This window comes from Labrus bergylta, chromosome 11, assembly GCF_963930695.1.
Source record: "Labrus bergylta chromosome 11, fLabBer1.1, whole genome shotgun sequence".
In the NCBI taxonomy this organism is placed as follows: Eukaryota; Metazoa; Chordata; class Actinopteri; order Labriformes; family Labridae; genus Labrus; species Labrus bergylta.
In genome coordinates, this window is record NC_089205.1 from 13,029,169 (window position 1) to 13,044,018 (window position 14,850).

A 14,850-nucleotide genomic window follows, 5' to 3' on the forward strand; every position below is an offset into this window, starting at 1 on the left:
TCGCCTAGCCCGGTTCATCCATTTTGTTTAGCTTAGCTTGTGTGGCTAAGTTTACCTCCGACCCGTGCAGCAGAGATGGATGACGGTGACGAGCCGGGTTTAGTCTCTCTCTCTCACAACACTTCCTCAGGCTCAAAGTCCGGCGGGGACAAAATGTTCTCCCTGAAGAAGTGGAACGCTGTCGCCATGTGGAGCTGGGACGTCGAGTGTGACACTTGTGCCATCTGCCGGGTACAAGTCATGGGTGAGTCCGGGGAACAGACGGCGATAGTCGGCTAGCTTCGCTCAGACACCGGGCTAATGTAGCTAACGTGGCTAATAAGACCATCGCTGGCCTAAATCTCCTGCACGGTGCTTCTGTAACGTATTGGTTTTTGTTTTTATTTGCAGACGCTTGCCTCCGATGTCAGGCGGAAAACAAACAAGAGGACTGTGTTGGTGAGAAGAAACAAGCCCAGTTTGACCAGTTAGACCAGTATATCACACATCATGTTTATCCTACAAGCTAACATTAGTAAGCTTGTTAGTTGAAGCTGTCAAACACATTAACACCGTCACAGTCAGCTTATCACACTGGAAGGAGGTGGAAATCGTCTTAGCTCCATTATTTAAAGTCATAAATAACATGTCTCTTCTGTTTAAATGTGTAAGGGATTTCTGTAGAATAATGACACTTGTTTACATTTACATTTATTTGTTTACTGTGTTCATAAACAATTATTAAAAAGTAAAAAATGTAGGCTTGTATGAGCCTGCTTATTTATCATGTCTGAAAACTATTAAGCGTAAAGTTTGACTGTATGAAAGCATGTCATAGATGCACATTTTAAAAACAACAGAAAGTTGAACAAAGTCCTGTACAATCACACTTAAAAAATAATTTAAAAAAAACACACCAATGCAGAAACAGCAGGACATGAAAAGTAAAAAAGTGTTCATCATCCAAAACACTCAGGAAAAGGCAAGATATCCAAAACTCCGCCGCTTATCTTCTCACACATTCCCGCACCCATGACCACATCACCCCCGTCCTTCATGACCTCCACTGGCTCCCCATCCTCCAGCGTATCTCCGCTTCCAACTCCTCATCCTCACCTACAAAGCCCTCCATAGCCTGGCTTCCCCCTACCTGAGCTCCTCCACCGGTACACTCCCACCCGCGCTCTCAGGTCTGCTGATGCAAACCATCAGTCCTGGGGGGACATGGCCTTCTCCATTGCCGCTCCCACCCTCTGGACCTCACTCCCAAAAATCATTAGAGTCACACTGACTTCCTTCAAGAAATCCCTAAAAACTCACCTCTTCAACATTGCCTACAACCATATCAATCTCAACTTTCAACTGTTTTTGTTGTTATTCCTTGTCTTTGAGGAATTATTATTATTATTATTATTATTATTATTAAGACAAATAGGAAGGAAAAAGGGATAATAGCCAACTCTCAAGCACAGCCAAAAGCAAATGCATAAAATGCGTTTTCAGGTTCGATTTAAAAACAGGCAGTTTTGGGGACAGCTGAATATGAGGAGGCAAATCGTTCCAGAGCTTTGGCGCTGCAACTGAAAATGCTCGGTCGCCACTTAGCTTAAATGTAGTCCTTGGGACATTCGGAAGCAATTGATCTGTTGAGAGGAAATAATCATCATTGAAACTATTTATACATACTCTCATATTGCAGTAACCTTATCTCATCCCTGCAGGAATTAATTGGTTGTCTCACCGTGTTTCTTTATCTGCATCTTTTCTCAGTTGTTTGGGGAGAATGCAACCACTCCTTCCATAACTGCTGCATGTCCCTTTGGGTGAAGCAGAACAATCGCTGCCCCCTCTGCCAGCAGGACTGGGTGGTTCAGAGAATCGGCAAATAAACATCGACTCCAGGCTGCCTGATTCTCAGACCGCACCTGTATTCACCTAAAAGTGATGACGGACTGGACAGTGATCACTACAGTGTGCAGAGCAACTTGGCCATTGACAACAGTCCTCCTATTTATGATTGCATGTTCCAGTAGTCCTGGTTGTCAAAGGAGGACAATGGACTAAAAATGAAAGCAGTGCAGACCAGTTGTTACGGATAGTTTGAGGAGGCTGGAAGGGTTCGAGAGTCTCAAAGAGAAGGATGAACTTTGTTTCAGTGTTTGGTCTCGTTAGCTTCACATAATTATCTGTGGTGCTGTTAAACACATATTGAATATGTGGCTGTCTTTTTAAAAATAAAGAAATGTGTATAGTGGCAAACAGGTTATTTTTTTCTTCTAATAATTTGTGGAAATTATACTGTTCTGTCCTCTCCCATGAAAAACTTCCAAAGCTGCTTTGAATGGAATAAATTAGGATTGAAATTTGAATATATAAATATCTATAATATATATGTTAATGTAGGCCATTTTACAGGGTGAGTTATTTTACTATTTTTTTACTTCAGAAATCTCAGAAAACAAGACTTTGCCTGGTTTAGAAAGCCACTTTCTGAAATGATCAAGTCCCGCCTGAATTGAAACCACATTTTTTAAGTTCATATTGTTTGTCTTTCCTGAGTGTTAACTGTGATGGGTATGTTTCAGAATCTTTACAGGAGAGCTCAGTGTCCTCTCCAGAAAACTGCTGAGCACTGTTTTCTTGTCAGGGAATAGTGTAAGTGGTAAAGACTGATCGGGATAATTCACTTAGTCATGAGGCTAATGACTGGAAGGTCGCAGCTTCAAACTACTTCCTATCGTGGGGGAAGTGAACAAGAATCAGTCCCTTTGTCTGGTTTCTGTGATTCCAACATTAACTGGACATTAATGTCTATCACAGCATACAATAAGCTATCTATTTAAAATGATCCGGTTTTTGCATTCAAAGGAAAGTTTTGCCACTTTTTTGAGGATTTCAAATCAAAATTGTTGATAAATGTAACAAGGTGAAAAAATAAATGCACATTTGACAACTACTCATCCAAAACACTATCCAATGTGTCCTTGTTCACAAAAACCATCTGTTCATAAAATCATCTGCACTCATGTTTGGATTCCATTTCTGTTAGTTTTCAATGCAAGTGAAGACAGAGACTTTAAGTCCAACATGAAATAGCCTGTAGATTTCTCAGCTACCAATTTTATCAGACGATGTGTGGAGCCTACATAACAGATTTCACAGCTGCACCTAAGAGGCAAATGAAAACTGAAAAAAAAAAAAATACCAGTTTCAGTACCTGTAAGCAAGGTGATGTCACCGGATAATTTGTTTTTATCAAATGTTTGATAACTTTTCACACAGTGTCCTGATGACGGATCAAAAGATTAACCTACTTATCACTTCAGCTTTCATTGGTCTTTACAGTTAGCTGCTCATGAAACATAAATACTTCTGTTTGTTGACTCATGGGTAGCCACTCATTCAGCGATGATTACTCGTTATGTCAGAGCGGTTGATTTCAGTTAATGGTAACTGTAAGGCTGATTGGGTACTTTTTACCTTTAGAAGAATTGTTCTAGGTGAGGTTACCATCAACACTTCAAACTGCGGCATAAATGATACAACTTTGGTTCGTCAGTCACAGCTTTGCTTTTTACAATATAAATATATTGGGAGGAGGGTGCATTCAATGCCAACTGTGATGTTCAAGTGAATCAAGATGAAGTTTTAAAACAAATATGGCTCCAAATATAAAATATGTTGTGGTGAGCAGCCGTATACTAAGTAGAAAGGCTCAGAATTTTTTTAATTTTAGTTTGCAAAATTAAGAAATTCTTACTGAACCTTTATCTCCCCTGTAATAAGCCTTACAATGTGAACATGCCTACTTATCTGCATCCTGCACATACTTAGAACACACTCTTTCAGGTTCCTCTTATCTCACAACAGGCTACAATCAACCATACCTTGTTAAGGTCATGATCTGCCACCTCATCATGTAATGTTGGCTGCACAGTTACAGTACTGCACACAGGCACTTTGCGTCTCCTATAAATAGATGAGCCGAAAGCCTCTTAAGTTCAAACCACATAAGTTGCTTTCCCTTAGTCCTGTCTACGAATAAGCGTGCACAGACACTTGGTTAACCACAAATCCCTAAGAACGGAGGGACTTGTAATGCTCAGAGAGATGCGGAACAAAAGGTAGAAGATGTTCAGGATGCAGGTGCTGTAGGTGGTCAGTAGCAGATATGACTGCCTTAATGTTGGCTGTTTCTCAGGATTCATCCAATGTGGATGACCTGATGAGACTGGACAACCTTGTGGCCAGCACAGCTTACCTGAATGCTCAGCATGTAGACAGCAATGAGCTGAGGAAGCTGAGACTCTCAATGACGCTGCCAAAGCCAAAGAGTACCTCTGCTCTGCGAGTGGAAGTGGGACGGAAGTACGAATCTCTGTGTGAGCAACAGCCAATCGGAAGAAATTTGTTCCGGCAGTTCATCCGGGCCACTAACCCGCAGTATTTGGCCGCCATTGAGTTTCTGGAGGAGCTCAATAACTGGAGCTTTACTGAAGATGAAGCCAGAGAGAAGGTCAAACAGAGCATCCTCGCTAAGTTCTGTCAACCAGAGTCGAAAAGTTTTCTCTCCTACCTCACAGGAGAGGCAGCTGAGAAACAAAAGAAGTTATCAGACAAGAACTTCAATGAGGTGGTGATGGGCCAGATTAGAGAAGCCACAAGGGACTTTCTGAAGGGGAGACCTTTCTCAGAGTATCTGAAAAGCCCCTATTTTTACAGGTTCTTGCAGTGGAAGGAGCATGAGAAGCAGAAAATAAGTGACAAATATTTTTACGAGTTTCGGACTTTGGGAAGAGGAGGCTTCGGTGAGGTAGGTAATATAAACTCAGCTTGTGATGGGAATAAAAATTTCAGATTTCTCAATGGACTTACAAGTCATTGTTCATCAGAAACTTTAAAATTTAAAATAACACACTTTCTCTGACATGAATGGAAGGGCTAAATTCAAGGGCACTCAAAGCATCTTTGCTAAGTGTAATGCAAGGGTCTTGCTGCTATAGCCTTAGTTGAAACTTTCTGAGATATTGGAGGCTCATGTTGAATCTTAAGCTCTGTGAAATGTACACACTGTAGATGAGTATATGACTGACTTGTACATTTCTCGTTCAACTGCTAAATGAACCATTAACTACCAGTACTGACAGAGGAAAAAGCATGCCACAGATTGAAACTCTAAAGTAACGTAGCTCTGTCTTGCAGGTTTGTGCAATGCAGGTGAAACACACAGGCCAGATGTATGCCTGCAAGAAGCTTGACAAGAGGCGCCTGAAGAAGAAAAGCGGCGAGAGGTTTGCTCTCCTGGAGAAGCACATCCTGGAGAAGGTCAACAGTCTCTTCATCGTTAACTTGGCCTACGCTTACGACAGCAAGAACCACCTGTGCCTGGTCATGGATCTCATGAATGGAGGAGACCTCAAGTTCCATATCTATGAGCTTGGGGAGCGGGGTATTCGCCTTGAGCGTGTCATTTACTACTCAGCCCAAATAACCACTGGGATTCTCCACCTGCACGCGATGAACATCGTGTACAGGGATATGAAGCCCGAGAACGTGCTGCTTGATGCCAAAGGACAGTGTCGGCTGTCAGATCTCGGATTGGCTGTGGAGCTGCCAAAGAGCAAGACGATCTGCCAGAAGGTTAGTGTTGTGGCCGTGACCTTAGATTAGCCTACAATTCTCACTGTCAGACTTTTGTACAGTCTTGCACTCTGCAAAGCCTCTTTGTGGTTTGTTCGACCTTACGCAATCTCTAGATATTTTTTGGTACACCTGATCGTACCTTAAGTTTTGGGAACATAGCTTGGTTGTTACCCTCAAGAGGCAAGATTTGCTCTGTATTTAATGCAACTACACCGTGCATAATGTTCATCCACCATTAGACATTGGACACAATTCTGGACCCTGTACAATTGCATTATCTCTGGGAGACCCACCTCTACAAGTAGCTTACCAGGAATAGATAAGATGGCTAAGCAAAAACCTGTGGGACCGAAATAAATCTTATTAAAAGGTGCCTGACCCCCAACAAAGTGAACAACGATGTCTCATTTGTCAGATGACGGCCCTGGTTGAGGGCAGTAAATGCAGTATTATTTTCTGTAACAGTGTCTTATTGTGTAGACCAAATTTCTACTTCTCTATTTTTATCTTCATGTTTCATTATGTAATTTTGTTTCCTGTGATGTTGATTGTTGGTCCAGACAGTCTGTTCTAGATAACTGAAATTACATAAAAATCAATAACAGATTTATTTACCAGACTAGATGACTGTTTGGTTTTTGAGAAAAGAGAAGAAATGAAACGTTAATTTATTCATTTTTAACTCTCTTTCTTAGGAGGGTCATGAGTATTTTGAAATTCACATTTCTTTCTATTTTATAAAATAATGGGTTAGGGTTGCACAGATCTGCGAGAAACTGTTTTCTTATAGATTCAAAGGTAACACAAGCAATAACATCTGATGGTGATTAGTTTTCTCATTGAACAGTGTCAAAATCCTTTTCCATCGACATCATTGTTAGCAGTTAGCATACACATACAGCAATAGCTAAGATGCCACAATTTGCTCCCGAAAATATGAATGCTAAACTAAACGATGGCATTTTAGTGTTAGCTAGTGCTGCACTATTGCAAAGCTGGACTCCCCTGGCTTTGGAAAGAGTTCGACAAAGGCCCTCACTAAACTCTGGAAATAGACAGCCACAGTCATCACAGCAGTAAGACACTGGACCCTAGACTAGATAGTCATGCTGAGTGTAAGAATAGCTAACTTTCATTGTTTGACTGTTGAATTCATTTCATAATAATTATCATATCATACCCTTGTCCAACCCAACCCATAATCAGGATTGTTAATACAAACTGAATGAAAATTTCGAATACATTTAAGATGCATGCTATTCTGTAAATAAGAGCCCTCATTACATAGCCAGAAGTCTATTATTCCCTAAAAACTTTTTAAAAGTCCCTGTGAAGTAAAACATGGCACATTGAATATGTATGGATGTCAAGCTTTGACCTATAGCCAGACCTATACGTTTTAATTGTACAAATGATGCAACTCGTGCACCACAGGAGAGGGCTTATGTCTCTGTGAACTGCCCCTCACTCCTCTTACTGTCTCCCCCTTGTGTGTCAACAGGCTGGTACAACTGGTTACATGGCTCCTGAGATTCTGAGGCAGGAGAACTACCGCATGTCTGTGGACTGGTGGGCCCTCGGCTGCAGCATGTATGAGATGGTTGCCGCCCGTTTGCCTTTCAAAGACTTTAGAGAAAAGGTGCAGAAAGAGGAGGTGACCCGTCGCACACTTGATGATGAGTGCAAGTTTGAACAAAAACTCTTTGACGATACCACAAAGGATATCATCAGTCGCTTTCTTAAGAAGAAGGTGGCACATCGTCTGGGGTGCCGGTAAGTAAAACAGTATTTTCCTCAAGTATGCTTTTGTAAGAAGGGACAAGTTGGTTTATATGTCTTGAAACTAGTCCTTCAGAACAATTGAATCCTCCTTGGCGCCTGTTCTGTAATACACAAACTAAGTATGGTACAGGCCCAAGATTACAATACGGTATTGAATGAAACCAAACCAACCGCAGCGTTTCAGTACAATACGATACGGTACATTACAGACCGGTACAGAGTAATACTGTGTGATGCAATACGTTTTGATGGGACATGATACGATGCACAATGTGATACAATGCAATACGATCAAAACAATAAGATACAAGATGTTGCATCGTACCATACCCTTTCTAACAGGGCTCTTCATCTGAGGGACAATCTACCGCTGTTAAGTGTTCCTCTCAGGAAACTTGTTTGCTGACCTCTTCAAGACCTTCTAACGCTCACTGTAACACTAAATCATTTTTTCTTGCACATTTTCACTGCCCTTTGCGCTTAAACAGGTGTGTCTTAATTAATTCGGTGTGTTATTCAAAAGTAAATTGAATAAAGAAATACTCTTTTTTCAGATGTTAAATAAAAAAATGTTCTGTAAAAGAACACTCAAGAATATGCAGCTGAATATCAGCTGTTCTGCACCTTCAGCACTTGGCCTGTAGCCTTGTGCTCATGACATAAACACAGCCATGCTGACAATAGCATACAGTCTCATGTAGGTAGATAGATAGATAGATAGATAGATACTTTATTGATCCCGAGGGAAATTCAAATTCAAGGGAAATTCAGTTCCTCATGTGTGATATTCCATGATCAGAATTTTACTCATGTTGAAGTTGAGGTAATAATTGGATATTGAATATATTGGATCTTCTTTTTTAGTCATCTGTTTTTTAATAGATTTTGTGAAGTTGATGATGTAGTCAGTGAGCACTTGTAAAACTGATTGCTGGACCTGCAGTTTAAGGTGATTCTTTTCATTCTTGCATATGTTTTAGGAAAATAATATTTCCCTGTTAGTTTTTATGAGTTTAATGACCTCCAGTGTTGGGAAGTTGAAAACAATGTTTTCTCCCTTGAAAGAAACCATCATTCTAAATCTTTGTTTAATCATTGTGTATCTGTTTGTTTCCATCTAGAAGTGGTGATGACCCACGAAACCACTCATTTTTCAAGAGCATCAATCTCCACCGTCTGGAGGCCGGGCTACTGGAAGCCCCATGGATGCCAAAACCCAACATCGTCTATGCCAAGGATGCACACAAGCTCAGGGAAACCTCTGACATCGAGGACATTTTGTTTGATTCCAAGGACATGAAATTCTTCAAGGAGTTCAACACGGGCGCCGTCGCCATCCAGTGGCAGAAGGAGATGATTGACACTGGAGTGTTTGATGAACTGAACAACCAGGAACTAAATGGTCATGGTTATGGGAGCGACTGGAAATCAAGGATGTGCATCATTTTGTGAGCAGTCACATTCCTAATTACTTCCAAATACTAAAACAAGTGCCTCAAGTAAGTCTTTTAAACTGCTACTACCTTTTCAGTCATCTGAATGTTTTGTGTGACCAAACAGGAATTATACGTGTCTATCTCTTAAAAAATTATCATATTGTTTTTGGTGCTACAGCAAAACTAAATGAGACATCTGCCTCAATGTTAAAATACATCTTCACTTTTATGTTTTCAGTCTCAAAATGGTAATGGCTGGTAAAACATTGATAATGTTCTGCAACTGCTGCTATATACTTTTCCCTCTACTCCTGGTGAGATAGCACATTCATAGTTTCCATTACATCACTCAGCCATTTTGGCAGGCCAAAGTGTTTACATGTGTTTGTAAGTAAGCTCCCCAATGGCTGCATGTCTTTAAACAGCAGCAGGATTATCTTCAATATTTGCACCAACGTGCCACATTGGTTAGATAGGTTGAACTCTTTACAGTAATGCCATGAATGCCTTCTGCTTCTATGACCTCTGTGCTGCACACTGAATGTCTATCAGTGGCAGACTTTCACCACTAAGTGCCGCCAGACACCCATGAAGTGCATTGAGCCTCCTGCAGCGCTCTTCATCCTCCCCGTCAACTTGGCTGTGCAGCTCCTCTGGTATTTATAAGCACTGGATGACTCGTTCAGGTTTAACAAGGGGATGCAGGGAGACTGTTTGTCGTACACACATTGTTTTTCCACTAAATTAAAAAAAGTCACCCATTGAATTTTCAGCTTAAGCAATGCAAAACTAACCCCCCTTTTAACACCCCCCCCCCCATCACCCTGTGTTTACAAGCCAGTCTCAGAAAGACAAGTTGTCAACTTAAAACATGGCAACAAAAAAACAACATCAATGTTTGTTATTGCGCAATATCCATACTGTTGTGAATGAATTCTGTATAATTTATTATTCTTATACAGTAGTTGATGACAGTGATTAGAGATATTTGAACTCTACCTAAAGAAACCAAGGAGATTTAATTTATTTTCACTTTCATTATGTTCTTTTTTTTTAAGTTTTCTTTTGATGGGGTGAGGTAGAGAGGTCATGAGTAGGAGATATAAGGTTGGTAACATGACCTCTTGTCAGACTCAAACCAGGAACTTTGCAAACACAAATCTAAAATCTGTAATGCCAAATGTGTCTTATGTGTATTTGTCATTTTTAACCTTCATTTTCCTCCAGCCTGCTATTCTTAAGTTATCCATATGTGTCATATTTTACTCAAATCTTACTGTACATACAAAGCTGCATTGTCAGTGCCAAAGATCATTTTAACATTCAGGGTTGTTTTGTTATGATGACTTAACATTATGTATAATGTGACAGTTTTGCACTGTAAGGATGTTTTTATATGGTTTGCTACTTAGCTCCAAGCAGACATGTATCCAAACATTCTGTTTACTCTGTTTTCACGTGATAAGAAGCACTTTTTGGTTGTTTTCTCAAGATCTCAACTTAGTTATTTCATTAACTCACTGGTTTACTCACTGTAACAGATTTTTATCTTTTTTATCTTTTTAAAGATAGATGAGATTATTGTCTCCTGATAAAAGGATATTTTTCTGAGAGTCCAGATAACAAAAAGAGTGGCTGCTCACTGTGATAGGGCAGGCCACATCATACCATACTGCCATTGGCCACATTAATATGGTAAGCTTTTGCAACTCAAGATAAATAAGTCGAGATCCTCAAGAAAACAAGCACCAATTAGTGTTTTAGCATACCGGCTGTCCCCAGGAGGCTTTAATTACTTGTTACCAAAATAGTGTAAATATAATGAATGGATGCATGTCCTCTCTAGGCGTCCATACTTTGTGATACTTTGTTGCCTCATTCAGATCTTTTCATGTGTTTTTGCTCTTTTCTATTAAACTTTAAAGCAATGCCTTGTGCTTCACTGTTGTGGTGATAATTTTTAACAAATAAGTCATCATGGTGATGACAATCAAAGTTAAAGCATAGCAGTGATGCAGTTACTTTGATTATCCTCTTGTTGCTCATCTCTCCGCAGATGTATCATCCATCAAAAAATATACAAACAGCGTGAGTAGGAAGGAGCTTCTCTCTTAAAAACTGTGCTGTAACCGCACTACATTTATTGCTACTGCATTATGTAACCTCAATATTTGATTCAGAGTGTATCATCCTTCACTTGGTGTCTCACTCCAAAACCTCAAACACTTTTAGGTAATGAGGGACACATAAACATGTGTTGTGCTAATTCCTGTGAGAGGCCAACCTTACAGGGCTGAGAAGTGGTTCCGTTCACGCTTGACTATCATGAGATTAGAGGCTAGTTCAGACGGAAATCCAAGACGCAACTCGATCATCGTCGGCTGTGAAGGCAGAGTGGGGAGTCCACTGTGGATGACGTGACGACAAGACAAGGTCTCCAAGAACATGTTTTTACCAGGCGCCTACAAGCCTCTGCCAGGGTCTAGTTCCCCCATGGCCCAACGCTTCAACTTCTGTCCTCTGATACACACACTGCAGCCACTCAGCAACCAAACACGCATACACAAACAGACTGCAAAAATCACTGCACATTTGCACTTTTGCATGCAGATATACAGATATGCATGCATTTAGAAGAAGTGTAGATTTGTGTTATTTTTATGAGTGAAGACAAGCTTCAGACACTTTAAAGAAGTTTGTTTTATGCACACACGCACAAGCACATGTACACGCACACGCACACGCACACACACACACACACACACACACACACATACAATCTTATTACTGCTGTAGAAGTATGGGGGTTTTAGAGATCAAAGCAGGCTAGGGTGTAATTTGGTATCTGCGTTTGTTACATGCCCATGCTCTGGATTCACATCAAAGACATGTGTCACACTTCAGCTCTGCCCCGGCATCCTCAGGACGGTACCACACCGGCGATATCCCAGCTTTTTCACTTCTTTAGCTGTGAGTGCCTGCATTTATCTGTGTGTGCATAGATGTGTGTCTGCATTTGTTTCCATGGATCTAAACATTACAAAAATGCTGATTTGTGTCAATGTAAGCCTTTATGTGTGCACAAAGGTGTGCCTGCAGAAGTGTGTGTGAGTGTTTAAGATAGGTGAGAGAGTGGTTAAACAGTGGAGACAGAGAGGCCATTGTCTACTGAGAGAAAGTGAGAGCAGCCATGTGGGAGAGAGATTGAAGGAGGACGAGGACCGTTGCACATTATATTATATACTTAGAGGCTTTTATTTTGAAGTGCCAAAATCTGTTATAATGTTTGATTTTTTTCCCCTGGACATCTTTCATCCCATTTTAACTAATAAAATAGCTCATTCAAATTATGTTTCAGTTTAGGATCCGACTGTCATCATACCGAGCTGCCAGAGTGATCGCACTACTCCTGGGGAAGTGTGTGTTTTTTGGGTAACGTTCAAATTTCTAAGCTTCATTGCTTGAATTCTTAACATTTCCACAAATAAGTAAATTCCTGTCGGGCGGTCCAACAGAAACAGAGCGTGTGTGTGCATGATGTTCCTTCCCACTGAGGTCCAATGGGCAGTTTCCATGGCACCCAGACCTTAGACCCCTTCCACTGCCAGTGAGTATACATCATTTGGATGTTGATGACTTGATTAAATGCAGATTTCCAGAGGAATCTACAATATGAACAATATCAACTAAGATGTTTCCTTCAGTTTATGATCTTTTTGGCTTTACAGAAAGAACATGATTTCAAATTATGCTTCAAGACTTTAAATGTCACAACAAGTTAATCTCTCATGATGCGTATTTCTACATAAAGTTTAATTGAACCAAATACTGATTGTTATTTTAAAGTCATAGTCATTCATACGATGGCCTATACTTTCTTTTTTAATCAATTCATTAACTGATTTTTTGTCAACTATCTTTTCATAAGTTTAAAATCAATTGTGTATTTTATTCACATAATGTGTTGAGTACTTTCTACAGATTTTTGAGACTGCAGTATACAGACAAAAGGCCTATAAGCTTGCCCTTTTCCAGACGTCTGAATGGATGCAATTCAATCCGTTTATTAGTCTAGAACTACACCAAAGTGCAATCTCTCCCATTAATGTTCAGAGTTTACCCATTTCCAAGATCAGCTCGATGCCACATCATTCCGGTCACCTGTCAGAAGGAATAAAGTTATTTTCCCTCGGTAGACAGTCCCAAGGAAACAGCTTAAAGTTCAAAAAGTTACAGCATCCTGAAACCCGAGTTGGCTGCAGTGTAAAGCTTTCTGATGTTTCTCAGCCCTCCAACTGCAGGCTGATTGAAGATCAGCACATCAAACGAAGGCAGAGGGATATGATGATACAGAATACTATCAGGGAAACACTTTACAGCCCCTCATCCTGAACTTTGGAGGAAAGTTGTGGTGCATGTGTTAATGTACTTTGATTACAGTACAACATGCTGCCTCAGGGTCACTGACCGAACAGGTTTCACCATCTGGGTTTGTTTGTATGTGTGTGTGTGTGGGTGTGTGTGTGTGTTTTCAGTAAATGAGTGAAGTGCGCAGCAGCAGGTATAATAGCAATCTTTTCCACAGCGTTGGCTGTCTGTGACACAAAAACAGAAATCTAAGCTGTAAGGAGGTATTGGTTTCTAAGAGTGTATCCAGTTTGATTTAATTAGCTGGTACTTATTGCATTCTTTGTTAGCGGTGTAATATGACTGACAGTTGGCGTGGCAGGACGTCTGGCTAGAATCCAAGACCATCTCTGCTGTTAGTGTGTATGATCTGAGAGTCTGAACCCTGCCTATGCTAGTCTGTCGCTGCATTTCATACTCTCAATATCACTGTCTGTGTGAAGTTGTGGGACTTAATTTGCTCCTATCCCTCCATCCCTGGACATCTGGGGTGTGTTGATGCACAGATGCTAATGGATAATACACTTTAAGATGTGTCTGAACCTGCTGTTTTTTGTTGAGAGACAAGGGTCAGGTGTCTTCAACACTGAAAGAGACAACCTAACTACTCTTTATACAATGTCCAATACGTACTATTTCCTCACAGGTACCCCTCGCTCCATGACTCAATTTGTCCCAGCAGAGCAAAGAGGAAGAGGTGTATTTATGGAAAACATTAAGACTCATCCAAGGATGCAACTTGTTCCCTTGTTTAATTGATTATAATTAGAAAAGTCAGTTTAGCATCTGGCGTCAAAGCCTGGCTTCTCTGCTGTTTTGAGATGATGTAACTTTTCTGGGTTTCTGAATTGTCCCAGGTGAATGAGAAGGAGCTGGTTCAGATGGAAGAGTTTAGGTACAGTATTTCCGTGGATAGTTGGGTTAGAAGCTTGTGGGACTGAGTTTCAGTTTGGTAAATCGGTTGAAAAAAATGGTGAGGCACAAATGTAAACATTTCTTTTCGCAATAGATGTGAAGAATATCTTAAAATAGCTATTAGATATTTTGTTTTATGGGTGATGAGTTGATTTTTGACTTGCACAGCAGTAAACACAGAGAACACAGCATCATCTGCATAACACAATTCTACTGATATGTAACCTTTTTAAAATGTGCTGAAATTGTAGAGCTGCATAGTGATCAGATAGGTGTTGTTGCTCTTTAGTGTAAGTATGGCGCCAGTTGATGCAAGACACTTAAAATCAACCAATCATTGAATACATTTTTTTTGATTTGCAATAACTAAAGAGGACACACAATCACCCAAAATGTCAGATAACAAAACATGTCTACATATATTTTTATTTCGACTCTCTCAAGATGTCTCAAGCATTGATTGAGCAAATTAAGAAATTATCTATCTAAAGTTAAGAAATCAAGGGCAACAAACAGAAAAGCGTGGCTTTTGAAAAAAGCAAAGCACTGCAGACGCTTCCCTGCAGTACCAAAACCCAACTGTTCTTCCCACTAGAGGAAGAGGAATATAGAGGTATATATATGAAACAGATTAACATAGCCTATTAAAGCTCATCTCAAAACATTGGCTGCTGGTGATATATTTCAG

At 40.3% G+C, this 14,850-nt stretch overlaps 2 protein-coding genes across 2 annotated transcripts; both read left to right on the plus strand.

Annotated features, from left to right (window-relative positions):
• rnf7 (ring finger protein 7) lies at positions 1-2,238 on the plus strand. Its single transcript, XM_020641719.3, has 3 exons — positions 1-244; positions 391-438; positions 1,750-2,238. Exons 1-3 carry the CDS (start codon positions 76-78, stop codon positions 1,866-1,868), a joined length of 336 nt encoding a protein of 111 aa, XP_020497375.1. The 5' UTR covers positions 1-75; the 3' UTR covers positions 1,869-2,238.
• A 1,815-nt stretch (positions 2,239-4,053) lies between these two features.
• grk7b (G protein-coupled receptor kinase 7b) lies at positions 4,054-11,592 on the plus strand. The gene is made up of 4 exons (XM_020641742.2): positions 4,054-4,792; positions 5,182-5,619; positions 7,124-7,395; positions 8,526-11,592. Exons 1-4 carry the CDS (start codon positions 4,151-4,153, stop codon positions 8,854-8,856), a joined length of 1,683 nt encoding a protein of 560 aa, XP_020497398.2. The 5' UTR covers positions 4,054-4,150; the 3' UTR covers positions 8,857-11,592.
• The last annotated feature ends 3,258 nt before the right edge of the window (positions 11,593-14,850 follow it).

Coding starts and splice junctions, on each gene's coding strand:
- grk7b (XM_020641742.2), top strand. CDS start 4,151: ATGACTGCCTTAATGTTGGCTGTTTCTCAGGATTCATCCAATGTGGAT. Junction 4,793..5,181: donor GAAGAGGAGGCTTCGGTGAG/GTAGGTAATATA, acceptor TCTGTCTTGCAG/GTTTGTGCAATGCAGGTGAA. Junction 7,396..8,525: donor GCACATCGTCTGGGGTGCCG/GTAAGTAAAACA, acceptor GTTTCCATCTAG/AAGTGGTGATGACCCACGAA.
- rnf7 (XM_020641719.3), top strand. CDS start 76: ATGGATGACGGTGACGAGCCGGGTTTAGTCTCTCTCTCTCACAACACT. Junction 245..390: donor CTGCCGGGTACAAGTCATGG/GTGAGTCCGGGG, acceptor TTTTATTTGCAG/ACGCTTGCCTCCGATGTCAG. Junction 439..1,749: donor CAAACAAGAGGACTGTGTTG/GTGAGAAGAAAC, acceptor ATCTTTTCTCAG/TTGTTTGGGGAGAATGCAAC.